This window comes from Octopus bimaculoides, chromosome 2 (assembly GCF_001194135.2).
Source record: "Octopus bimaculoides isolate UCB-OBI-ISO-001 chromosome 2, ASM119413v2, whole genome shotgun sequence".
Classification (NCBI taxonomy): Eukaryota; Metazoa; Mollusca; class Cephalopoda; order Octopoda; family Octopodidae; genus Octopus; species Octopus bimaculoides.
In genome coordinates, this window is record NC_068982.1 from 137,234,146 (window position 1) to 137,248,302 (window position 14,157).

The 14,157-nt window shown below is 36.6% G+C and overlaps 1 protein-coding gene across 4 annotated transcripts in view; it reads left to right on the forward strand.

The window, feature by feature from the left end:
- The window catches only part of LOC106869469 (endophilin-B1), a 164,395-nt gene that overhangs the window by 40,237 nt on the left and 110,001 nt on the right, over nucleotides 1-14,157 (forward strand). For all 4 annotated transcript variants that reach the window (XM_052965627.1, XM_052965629.1, XM_052965628.1 and 1 more), the window contains exon 2: nucleotides 7,521-7,662. In XM_052965627.1, coding sequence (XP_052821587.1) covers nucleotides 7,521-7,662 — 142 coding nt within the window. The remainder of the gene's footprint in view (nucleotides 1-7,520; nucleotides 7,663-14,157) is intronic.

A 14,157-nucleotide genomic window follows, 5' to 3' on the forward strand; every position in this document is an offset into this window, starting at 1 on the left:
ATATATATATATATATATATATATATATATACATATATATATAGGCAAGTAGAGTTAGCGGTTGTAGTAACCAACTAAGGGATAAAAGTATCTGTGGCTCCCATGCTGGTGACATGTGAAAGGCACCATTCGAGCATGATTATTGCCAGTATCGCCTTACCGGCACATGTACTCGTGGCACATGAAAAACAACATTCAAGCGTAGTCGTTGCCAGTGCCGCCAAACTGGCTCCCGTGCAGGTAGCATGTAAAAACACCTTTTGAGCATGGTCATTGCCAGTACCACCTAACTGGCCTTTGTGCCGGTGGCACGTAAAAGCACCCACTACACTCATGGAATGGTTGGCGTTAGGAAGGGCATCCAGCTGTAGAAACTTGGCAAGATCAGATTGAGCTTGGTTGAACCTCTGGCTCACCAGTCCTCAGTCAAACTGTCCAACCCATGCCAGCATGGAAAGCGGACGTAAAACGACGATGATGATGTCTATTGGTATCAGTTACCTGGGCATGGGCATGCAGGCACACTATGCTCATAGGGTACAGGTAACAACAGAATAGAAATGTTCTGTCATGTTTTGTATTAAAAAATAATCTACTGATGTAGATATATATCCTTCAGTTATTTACATTGGTAAAAGATGTATACATACACACTTACAGCATCATTACCATTATTGTTGTTTTGACATCCTCGTTTCCATGCCCTCCATTTCCAATTTTCTGTCAGAATATGTTTGGCCATGGGGAAATATTACCTTTCTTGAAAATGGGTGAGAGTTGGTGACATGGAGGGCAAGTTACATGATGTCAAGCCAAGGCAGTGCAAACATGCACATACACATATATATACGATGGACTTTTTCCAATTTCTGCCTACCAAATCCACTCACAGGGCTTTGGTCAGTCCAAAGCTGCAGTAAAAGACACTTGCCCAAGGTACCACCTTCAGTAGAATTGAACTCAACACTATATGGTGGTTGAGAAGCAAATTTCTTAACAACACAGCCACACTTGCCCCTGTGTGTGACAAACGTCTAAACAGTTTCCATCTACCAAATTCCACTCTCAAGGTGTAGGTCAGTTTAAAGTTGTTGTAGCAGACACCCAAGGTGCTGTGGAATCACACCTGGAACCCCAGTTATCACAAAACAATTTTCTTAATATCATTTCCATATCGGTGCTGAAACTTATATAGAAAGGCAGTTATTTTGTCATCTAAATTACAAAATTATAGTTTAGATTAATGCAGTTTCAAATAAAAGTTATCTATTTTGGTAGTGTTTGCAACTAATTAATAAAAGAGACTCAAATCTAAAAGGTTGCTAGTCATACATACAGAAGTATTGAAATCAGGCAATCATAAAGATAATGATCCTAGAATTAACCATTTTTGAAAACGGTTGAATTGTAATTAAAAGTATAAAAGAAGAAAAAATATTGATCCAGCACGTGAAAGCAGTTGGATATAAAAAGTGCAATTTTTTTTTTTTTCTAATTGGTTGAATAATTCTTTAATTTTTTTACTAATCATCCATGATTTGATCTCCACTGCTCTGTTACTTTAGTTTTATGACTACAGTTCACTCTTATGAATATGTTATGGAAATTGTGATTAATAAAGTTGTACTACTATCTGCATTCAACAGCAATTCATTAATTGTTGATCCAGGTAACATGGTACACTAAATGCAAGTCATGTTGTACTTTTCACAAATTGGTCAACATGTGGCAGTCAGTTAAAGATTCTACTTTGACTGCAAAAGCCTACCCCAACAACCATCCACGATTCTCTGAACTTAGGGACCTCAGAACAACGCCTATTTTTACTATCATCATCATCATCATTTAACATCCGTTTTCCATGCTAGCATGGGTTGGACGGTATGACTGGGGACTGGCGAACTGGACTGACTCCTGTGCAGGTGGCATGTAAAAACACCATTTGAGCATGGCTGTTGCCAGTACCACCGGACTAACCTTCGTGCCAGTAGCACGTAAAAAGCACCCACTATACTCTTGGAGTGGTTGGCGTTTGGAAGGACATCCAGCTGTAGAAACTCTGCCAGATCAGATTTTACTATATGCTCTGTTATTCATTTATCACTGATTCATTTAACATAGTCATCACCATCATCGTTGTCATCGTTTAACATCCGTTTTCCATGCTGGCATGGGTTGGACGGTTTGACTGAGGATTGGCAAGCTAGGAGGCCACACCGGGCTCCAATCTGATCTAGCAGAGTTTCTACAGCTGGATGCCCTTCTTAACGCCAACCACTCCGAGAGTGTAGTGGGTGCTTTTTATGTGCTACTGGCATAGGAGCCAGTCGGGGCAGCGGAGCTGGCATCAACCATGTTTGGATGGTGCTTTTTACATGTCACAGGCACGGGGAGCCAGTCAGGTGACATTGGCAACAACACATGCATGAATGGTGCTTATTGCATGCCACCAGCATGGGAGTCAGTCAGGTGGTACTGGCATCGGTCACAACTACAATTTCCATGGTGTTTTCCATTTCTCTTTTTTTAAGCCAAATTCCCGTGATAAAAGAGAATAGCTGTACTATGCATTTGCGTAGGTCGATGTGGGGCTGTTTAAAGGCTGGAGTTTCCATCAGTAGATAGCAACACTATATTGTATAATATTATCAACATTTTTATATAATTTGATTTAGTGTTTTGTTAATTTACTTTTAAATCCTGCATTGAAGATATGTTAATTCTAAAGACTTGATGGTTTTTGAATATCAAAAATTATCTCAGTCAACAGTTAAATTATAAATGGAGATAAAATTTACGTCATTCATTTTTATTTACTGATTTCTCAGATATGTATGAAGCATGATATTTTTTTAATAAAATTAAAGATTTTAGACATGTCATTTATCTATCTCGAAGACATTAACCAAAGTGGAATAGAAGCAGTTTGATGAACTGAGAATTAGAAAACATGCTGGCAAAATTTAAACCAGCAAGAATTTAACACTACTCCACAATACTGAAATTCATGGCAGTTATACAATTTAGTTATTTCTTAAATATCTTATATTAAACACTTAAAACAGACGTGTGTGTGTATGTGTGTAACACTTAAAATCTTTGTTACTATTTTGATTTTATGCTCTTATTTAAATCATGAAAGCAAAGTGGTTATATGTGTATATTAATGTTTTATATAACAGAAGATAGAAAAATGCATTTTCCTTTTGGTATGAACAAAATAAAATTACATTTATATTCATGATGTAAGAAAGCTTTTTACATTACAAAATTTGCTTTAAATTAATATATGAGTTTTGGGTGTATTTTTTTTTTAATAAAGGTAGATTTTGTTTTATATTTGTATGTTCTCTAATTTTTTTCCAATTAATTTTCTTTCTGTTATGGCTGATACAAACTGATATGTATATATTTATCTTGAGTTTGGTTTTCATGAAACATAAAAAAAAAAAAATAACTGTAAAAACATTGCTATTGTACACATTAGTGGCTTCTTGTTATAAGAGCCTCACTTGGAGACAGATTTCAAATCATTTCAGTTACTTTTTTCTTGAAGCCTTACAATCACAATATAACAAAAACAGTGCCAAGAAAGATTGTTCTTTCCATCTTTGCTTCTTCGAAACCAAACTATATCTCTGAATTAAGATGCTAACAATTTCACGAACATATTTCTAACAAAATACACTGCCTTTTTCTTTTCTTTTTTCATTTACTTTCCTTTGGAACTAATTAATAATTTAGGGGTAATTCGATAAAATTGCAACCTCTTCTTATCCACACACCCAGTTCTTTTGTCCCCATTCACTTCTACTCACCTCATACTCTGAGGAGCCACACAGACACCTTATTACCTCTGTTTATATTTTTTTCTCTACTCCATCCCAATTACCCCCACCTCTTCTGAAATATGAGCTGCCATGTAGCCCTTTGACAATCAGTCAGAAACCAAATCAAATGACACCGGTCTATGGCAGCAGTAGCTCCCAGTAAGAAATGACTTGGGATTGTGATGACCTGTTCAAACCATGCCAGCTTTGAAAAGAGGACATAAAATGATGATCCAAAAATAATTTGAACTCAGCACTGTAAGCTAACAAAGCACACTAGTCATTTAATCACAATGCTGTGGGTGTTGTCATCATTGAGGTATAATCAGTGTGTTATTGTTCTATTCAGTTAGACAAAAGCAACTGAGACATAAGTGTTTCTGATAATGTTTCAACACAGTGTCAATGGCAGGATTCACTTTTCCAGGATCTCTACTTATGTCCATAAATTTAAAAGTATATTTTATTTTAATACTTTAAAGAAAAACTTAAATTTAGTTCTAGCTGGAATTTAACAACTTTATTTATTAAATTTTTTTTTTTTTCCGTAATATGAGAAATATTTTTAGAAATATTTCTATTAGAACCAATTGTGAAGGCAGTGAGCTGGCAGAATCATTAGCATGCCAGACAAAATCCTGAGCAGCATTTCTTACATCTTTATGTTCTGAGTTCAAATTCCACCAGGAATGGCACAGTTCCGAGGGTGGCACTTCCTGGGTGGCACATCTGGAGAGCCCTATGGCACAGTTCCGAAGTTAAGCACTGAGGTTGATATAATTGACTTACCCTTCCCCCAAAATTTCAGGCCTTGTGCCTAAGTAGAGAGGATTGTTGGAAACAGTTTTTATTTAAAAAGTAGGAACGTCATCATCATTTAACGTCTGTTGTCCATGCTGACATGGGTTGGACAGTTTGACCAGGGCTGGTAAGCTAGAAGGCTGCACCAGACTCCAGTATGATTTGGCATGGTTTTCTATGGCTGGATGCCCTTCCTAACGCCAACCACTCCAGGAGTGTAATGGGTGATTTTATGTGCCACCGGCATGGGTGCCATTTGCATAACACCGGTATCAGCCATGACTGCGATTTTGCTCAGCTTGATGGGTCTTCTTCTCAAGTATGACATAATGTCAAAGGTCTCAGTCATTGCCTCCATTAGGCTCAATGCTTGAAAGGAACTAAGCCGCTATGCCTCTGCGAGGCCCAATGCTTGAAAGAAACTCAGCCACTTTGCCTCCATGAGGCTCAATGCTCAAAAGGACCTCAACCACTTTGCTTCCGTGAGAACCAGTGCTCGAAAGGAACTCAGCCGCCTTGCCTCCAGGAAGCCCAGCACTTGAATTATTATTGTTATTGAGTGGTGGGTTGGCAGAATTTGTAGAGAATCAGACAAACTATTTTGTTATATCTGCTGACTCTTTACATAATGAGTTCAAATCCTGCTAAAGTCACCTTTGCCTTTCATGCATTTGGGGTCAATAAAATAAAATGTCAGTCGGGTACTCAGGTTTGTTAATGTAATTGATTGACCCACTTCTTTCAAAATTGCTGACTATTCCTTTCCCCAAATTTCTAGCCTTGTGCCTGTTTGAGAGTTTGCTGTTATTATCTATGATTATTAATCATTATTCATCATCATCATTTAAAATTCAAAAGGAAAGATCTCATATGAGTAAATACATACCCATCCCATATTTTCTGTAACTGAAATGGTTATAAAATAAGTTTTCATGTAGAATATATTACAGACCGTTTAAGGCCTTCAGATCTTCTGTTCATCATCATCATCGTTTAACGTCCACATTCCATGCTAGCATGGGCTGGACAGTTTGACTGAGGTCTGGAGAGCCAGTGGCTGCACCAGGCTCCAATCTAATCTGGCAGTGTTTCTACAGCTGGATGCCCTTCCTAATGCCAACCACTCCGAGAATGTAGTGGGTGCTTTTTACGTGCCACCGGCATAGGAGCCAGTCAGGCACGCCTGGCATCGATCATGTTCGGGTAGTACCTTTTATGTGCCATTGGCACAGGGGCCAGTCAGGGGGTACTGTTATTTTTATAAATAATTTTTTTTTGAAATTTACTCCATCTAAATTAAAACAATGAGAGGAATTGTAAGTTTTCAAAGCTAATCTGTAGTGAAAATACACCATAAAACTAGTTGAATTGGTGTATGTTGATAGTACTTTACCTGAAATATATGAATGAGAAAAGTTTTGTGAATGAGAAAGTACAACAAATGAATAATTCTAGAGTGTGTGAAAGATTCCTAGAGAATATATGGTTGTTGTGGGATCACATATCAGAATCTCAGCTCTCGGAGATGGGAGAAGCCACTTAGGATGGGCTTACCCAGTCAAGTTATGTCAATGTTTTTTGTAGTGTCAGTAACTGTCAAAGCAACACTTTGACTAGTGCATTCCTTATCTCATGTTTTGTGCTCTACTCTGAGTTAAAAATGAGAGATGGAAGTTAATGTAAAAGGAAAACAAAATGTTGCTTGGAGCAAAATATAATGATCTTGATTACATGTTGACTGTAGTAGATTCATCAGCATCAGAGTGAACATATGACACCTTAATGAGCTGATAATTATATAATAAGCAACAATTTATCATAAGACTGGATTATTTTTACATTAAATATGAATTTCACTGCTTATAATCCATTGCTTATGATCACTTGTTTATAGATGTATACAAAAGTTATTGGATATTTTCGAAGTATTCATGACATATTTGTTAAACTATATTCATTCAGTCAGCTAATGTACAATTTTCTATGCTAGCATTTGTTGAACTGGGTGCTTTTTCAGGCAGGATTTGTTGTCAACCTTTACCTGTCAGGAGGTCCTCAAGTAATAGACCTCCAGGGACCTTTGAAAGTACAGAGCAACTGGTCATTATGTCAACAAGAATTATCTACATTTGCATATATTCAACCAGCTTCCTACAGTTTCTAAATTTACTTTCAAGGTATTGGTTGACTCAAAACTAGTGTAGAAGACACTTACTCCTGTGGCTGTGAAGTGAACTTCTTAACAACCCAGCCATGCCAGTCCCTATTATGATATTTAAAAGGATAATATGTTTAGGCTTACATCTCATCTCGAAGTTGTTCCACTTTGTAGTCGCAAATATACAACCATTCCAAAATCTGAAACACTTCAGCTTCCAGTCATTTTAAATAAAGTGTCATCAACTTCTACTAAGATATCAAAGATTGTTTTAATTTACAGTTTTGTTTTTTTTTAAGTAATTTTTCAGTTATTTGTGTTAGCTGTTTCCCAGTTTTTAGACCAATTATACTGTATCTTAAGTGTGTTATGAGAAGCAACTAAAATTGTTGGCATCAGGAAGAGCACCTGATTGTAAAACACTTCCGATAAAAGTCCAGTCCAACCCATACCATCATAAAAGAGATGTAAAGATAATTATGGCGACAGTAGGGATGATGGGGAGGAGGGGTATTAGTTCTAAATTTAACAAAGACTGAAATAGATTCTATTTCTGTCTATATTATTCATTTAGTTATAGAAATGATACCTTTTCAAATGTTTCTCTTTCTTCAGAGAGTTTATTATATCAATAAAACCACTTCTGAATAACATATGTTTATGCTTATTTGTATGACATTTTATGATTCCTTCACTTTTGGGATTAACATTTTATCCGTTTCTATTCTCAGTACACTGAAGAAAAGCTTGGTCAGGCAGAAAAGACTGAATTAGATGCTCATTTTGAGAATTTACTTCAACGGTCTGAGAAAACAAGACAATGGACAGAAAAACTGCTTCGTTCCTCAGAGACTTTACTTCAACCAAATCCCAGTAAGTAAACCTATATTTAGATAAATAATTTTTCCTGTTTATTTTTAAGCTTTGTTATTCCAAATGTTGCCTTCTCTGTTCTGTTCATTAACAAAAGTATATCTAGAAATAAGGAAAAATATCTCTTGATTAGAAGTAACTTTTGTTTAACAAGTTTTTTGTTAGTTTATTTTGTTATTCATGTGAAAAGTATTTTTATTTTTGTTGCTATTATTTAGAATAAAAATGGCATCTTAGGTAATAATATAAAGTTTTGAATGTGTAAATCCTAGTATGAATGAAGGAGGAATTTCACTGATAGACATAGAGGATTCCCCTGTCTTCTGCATTCTGATGATTGAAGCTCTCTTGTAATTTAACAGTATAACTTGTTACACGAGTATTTCTGATTTGTTAGAAATTAAAAGCATACCAGCTATTTTCACCATTCATGTCTGACATTTCAGCTATCATAAATTCGTTAACCCGAGCCTAGCTGAGAAAAATGAATGTCTGAATTCTTTAAATCTATCGTTCTGTTTCAGAGGTACTTGCCCGGCAAGTGATTTTATCTGAGACTGTGTTGAAAATAGAAATAGTTACAGTGTAGAAGATATGCATTAAGTACTTCTTATTTGGTGTTGGCATCTTAATGCAACCTACCATGACCTAGACACTGACATGGTCCCACTACAACTAGTTTGGAGCAGTGTTGTTGGCCAGTATATCTAAGATTCAGGATTGTAAATATAATTTATCTTTATAGGTCAGTCGTTCTGGTTGTTACCACCTGGTGCTCAAAGATGGTTAATTAGGTTGGCATTTGGTTGTGTAATTCACATACCCTCTCTTCTTTCTCTTGGTGGGGGAGGTTATTTAGTACAGTATCAAGATTCTAGTGCAACCATGAACAAATAAAATATTCTTTAATTTATCTTTTTAAGGCCTAAAAGTCTGTCACTGTCTCTTTTAAATCTGCCAGTCTATTTGTCTTACTGTTCCTCATAGTTGCCACACATACAAAGTTGTAGTTGTTGATTTGAACTTTATAACTATAGTCATTGTGTTGTGTCCCTTCAACAGTAGATAACTCTGTTACCTCTGTTTATCTGGCTGGCAAATATATTCCACTTTCCATGATTGAGTTCTTAATATTAGCAAAAGCACCTAACCAAAAAAACCAATTGCCTTTGGAGCTAACATCTAAGTCTCCACATGGCTGCTCCATGTGCTAGAAGTAGCAGTAAAACTGCTTGATTAGGATTGAGATGGGGGCTAAAGAACAACCAGTTGTCCTAATACCATACAATATACAAATTTTGGGAATGTATGTCACTCATGTTAACATAGAAAAATTAGTTTTTAAATTGATACTTTAGCTTTTATTTAGGATGTCAAAAATGTGATTTCTAAATATTGAATACATTTATTTTGAAATAAACAATAATACTGATAATTCAAAAGTAAAAATTCAGTTCTGCATTGAGTTCATCATAATCGTTATCATTGAATGTCTGTCTTCCATATTGATGTGGATTGAAGGGTTTAGCAGGATCTGACAGGTTAGAGAACTGGGTCATGCTCCAATATCTGCTTTGACACAATTTCTACAGTTGGATGCCTATAAATAAAAATCAGCTCTAATTTAAGGTTAATATATGGAAAAAAAAAACCAATAATAAATGAATAATAATAATCAATTTGTGATGAGAAAAATCATCTAAAATCAAGTACAGGATATTTTAGATGTTCTTAATGAATGACAAAGTATATGGAGCCCCCTACTTAGTATGTTAAAGATGAACAGAACAGTTGGTTGGCACTCCGTTGGTTACGATGACGAGGGTTCCAGTTGATCTGATCAACGGAACAGCCTGCTTGTGAAATTAACGTGCAAGTGGGTGAGCACTCCACAGAAACAGGGAGAAAGAGTGAGAGAATGTTGTGGTGAAAGAATACAACAGGGTTTGCTACCACCCCCTGCTGGAGCCTCATGGAGCTTTTTAGGTGTTTTTACTCAATAAACACTCACAACGCCCGGTCTGGGAATCGAAACCACGATCCTATGACTGCGAGTCCGCTGCCCTAATCACTGGGCCATTGTACCTCCACAAACAGAACAGTAGCTGGCAGAATTTATACTGAATGGCAAAAATACTTTAGCACATTTATTTACACGAGCAAACTGACCCATCTATGGTAAGAAATGAAAGGAGGGTGGAAAATAATAACAACTTTAAGTATGAATGTATACTGAAATATGGCATGGGAAATGTAACAAAATATAAATAACGGTTGGTTTTGATTTTTGATCTACACTAATTTTCAAATTAGCTGAGTCTGTTGCTCTGCTCATAGTGACATACAACTGGCCATGTGCAAACATTGGAGCAGGCAGATACACACCAACACGATTTAAAGTCTGGCTCTGAGACTTGGTAGCTGTGAATGAGAAGGCTAGTTTGATGGGAAACTATCTGCATCATAATTGGAAGGGAAACTGGTTGTCGGAGGATACCAGTGATATCCGAGGTATGAACAGGTGCTTACCACTGTGAGGGGCTAATCACTATCACTGCCTCGATGACATGAGAATTGAATTGCGTGATGGTGTCTCTTGTTCTGTTGCAATGTCCATAGGCAGGGTCAAAATTTCATAGGAGCATTATAGGACAGTCCTTTTTCAATGAGATCCTATGCATAGATAGTCCTGATGGATTCAATTTGTTAAGGAAATCTTCTGGATACTGGTGATAATTTCCATTGACTATAGGTGTCCAAACTTAGATATTGTTGACTTTCTCCTGGGAAGTTGTTAATTATGTAGTCATTAACATTATTGTTTTTATTTATTTATTTTTTTGTTGTGGGTGTTGTACCAAATTGACGTAGTTTTAGAGGAAGTGTGATGATGGGATTAAAAAAGACTCACACACACACTGTCTTTTTTCTCTCTTTCTGTCTCTGTGTTTTTCTCTCTCTCTTTCACTGTATGTCTCTCTCTCTTTTTCACTGTATGTCTCTCTCTTTTTCACTGTATGTCTCTCTCTCTTTCACTGTATGTCTCTCTCTCTCTCTCACTCTCTCTCTCTCACTCTCTCTCTCTCTCTCTCTCTCTCTCTCTCTTTCACTGTATGTCTCTCTCTCTCACTCTGTCACACACCTGTTTCATACACTCCATCAACGTGTTGATGGAGTAAAAGAAAATGCACACACTCAGTGTGTCCTTTTCTCTGTTTCTGTGTGTCTATGTGTTTTCTTCTGTCTCTGTCTTTCTCTCTCTATCTATGTCTCTGTGTGTCGCACACCCCATCAACACCAAAACCATTGTAGAGATAATAATGAAAGAACTGAAAGTACTGTTTGAACTTTCATAAATGCCATTTAGGTCTTAGTTTCTGTTTTCTTACTGTGGCCGATTTCCATTTAATTTGTTTTTATGAATGTATACGGAAATGGCTTCCTTAGTTTCGTACGAATCGAAGCAGTGTAGCAAGTCTTTCCAATAAAATTTTTTAAACATGATATGAGCCATTCTTGAGACGTCCTTAGTAAGACTGCCAAGTTTTGTGCAAATGTGATCAGTTGTTTGGCCATAAAAAGGTCATGGACAGACATAAAGCCAGTTACAGTAAGATTTCTTCAAATTTTGCCATGGTCAAATTTATAGCTCTTCTCTCTAGAGTCAATAAAGTACCAGTCATGTAGAAGGGATTGATTTTTATCAACTACATTCATTCCTCAAAATTATATGGATATAATATATAATGAACTTATTGTATACAGTGCTCAGGTGCACTATAACTCAGCAGAAAAGGTAAACAAAACTGCGTGAACAGTATACAGAATATGTACAGAAAGGGAACAGTGAATAAATCTTAACAAAAGAAAAAAAAAAAAGGAAAATGGTGGAGAGGGGGCATCAGGTGTACTATTGGTTAATTTCAGAAAGCATGAAAGGTGTGTTATCTTGACAGCTAAAATCTGATGTGAATAGTTTATTTTGTGCTTCAGCAATTCTGTGCATGGAAAAATATTTCTGAAAGTCATAGGTGCTTTTTTGATATTGTAAGCATGTCCATGAGTGTTAGACATATGGAATTCCAAAAAGTGCCTGAGGTTGTTGTTGGAAAGATGCAGAATAAACAAGGGCGGCGAGCTGGCAGAAACGTTAGCACGCCAGGCAAAATGCTTAGCGGTAATTCATCTGCCGTTACGTTCTGAGTTCAAATTCCGCCGAGGTTGACTTTGCCTTTCACCCTTTCGGGGTTGATAAATTAAGTACCAGTTACGCACTGGGGTCGATGTAATCAACTTAATCCCTTTGTCTGTCCTTGTTTGTTCCCTCTATGTTTAGCCCCTTGTGGGCAATAAAGAAATAAGAAAGATGATGAATAATCTTTTTGATGTCTACCAAGTCTGTTGTCAGATGTCAGAGCTTTAATGTGTCCACGCCCAGAGAAGCAATATGTTCTGAGTATGGTAGATGCCTGATGGCAGGTATTTGTCTGGTTGCACATTTCTGAACAGCTTCCAGGATATTGATATGCTGAGCAAGTTAGGGGTTCCAGACTGGTAATGCAAATTCTAAGTGTGGACGTACCAGAGTCAGATACAGCTTTAAATAGATGGAGATTAGTTGACAAAGGTCTCACTGAGAGATGCTAAGACACCTTCAGCCTTCTTGACAATAATACCCAGGTCATGTTCCCTTACAGACTTCTTAACATTGGTGGTGTTGAGGGAATATGTAAAAGCTGGGTTTTTCCTCCCAAAATACATGGTGATGCCCTTGACCGCAGTCAACTTCAGTTGCTAGTCAGTAATTCATTGCTGCATTGTGTCCAGGTCTGATTGCAGGAAAGATCTATTGCATATAGGATCTGTTCTTTTTATCTAAAGGTACAACTTGATGGTATGTGTATTTCAACACTAACATTCTTCAAGTTGGCACCTGTGTCATTAATGTATGCAACAAACAACAGGGGTCCAAGAACGGATCCTTGTGTTATACCAGATATCATCTCATAGGGTGAGAATGATGTCCTAGAACCGTGACTATCTCTTTTCGATTTAGAATGAAGGATTTCAACCAGTTGTAGAGATCATTTTTCACACCTATTGCAGACAGTTTTGCCATGAGTTATTTGTGTGACACACAATTGAAAGCTTTAGCAAAGTCAAAATAGATAAGACCCACCCATGAACTACTATCAGTAATTCGGACGATGTCCTCAAGAAACTCAATGAGTTGGATACAGCAGGTGGAGTTAGAGATAAATCCAAATTGTGATGGTTGAATAAAGCTGTGAGAGTTCTTGAAGTTCCAGAATGTTTCTCTGATGCAGAACTCCATCAGTTTGGTGGTGCAGCTAATAAGACTGACTGGACAATAGTTGACAGGTGATGTACAATCACCCTTTTTGAACAGGGGAATGATGCTGGCAATTTTCCACGGGTCTTGAGTGACACATATCTAGAAGATGAACAAATATAAATTTAATGGAAATAGAAAGAAAGGAATTAAAAAGAAATACCAAGAGCTGATGATTAACAGCACAGGATGACTGAATGTCCCTTTACATAATGATTCCAGTGAGTTTCCTGAACCAATCCTCACTGGTCTCTAGATAAATTCATACACACTCTTGCTCTCTTACCTTTCAAATGATGCCAACATACAAACAGAAAAACAAAACAATGAAAAACAGACTTTGTTGTTGTCTAGTAGTTCTGACATTTACATAAATCGTTGATGTAAGTACTTTCAGTGAAATGCCGGAATGATATTGATTGTTGTTCAGTTTTAACAAATCTAAGGCATCCGGTCGCTTAGCCCTATAACAAATCTCAGTAAATTACAAATTAAATCATTCAGAATTGATAACACAATTTGTAATGGAACTAAAATATTTTTATTGACTGAGTATCACAATTTCCTCTTTATTTGTCTGAATATTTGCTAGTGGGGGTTTGCAGTACCCCAACATGTTATTGTTTTAAATGCTATGTATGGTAAACGAAACAAAGGTTTTGTATAGCTATATTGTAGATGAACCTTTTGCTGAGTATGATACATACACTTGCTCTCTTTATCTTTCAAATGATCAATGGCGGCTCGTAGATAAAATTAGTGGGGGTGTTGCTTCAGAAAATTTTAGCCATTGTTTTAATATTGTGCAAAAGGAAACAGACATATAAAAAGAATGTTCATACATTAACTTGATCGGTTCATGTTTTAGCCACTGCTGGGTAGTGTGTTTAATTTGTTCACTAAACACTGACACGGATTCTCCCTTGTTTTTCAAAAATCCCCCCAAAATCACAAAATAAGGAGGGAAAATCTGCCCTATTTTTCAAATCCTGGCAGCAACACTGAAGCTGGAAGCAAGATAATAATTCAATTCTACACTTTATCACATTCAAGAATATAAACACATTTTTAAGCACAACACACCTGGAGTCAAAAAGAAACACTCCGTATGTATACATATATATATGTGTGTGTGTGTGTGT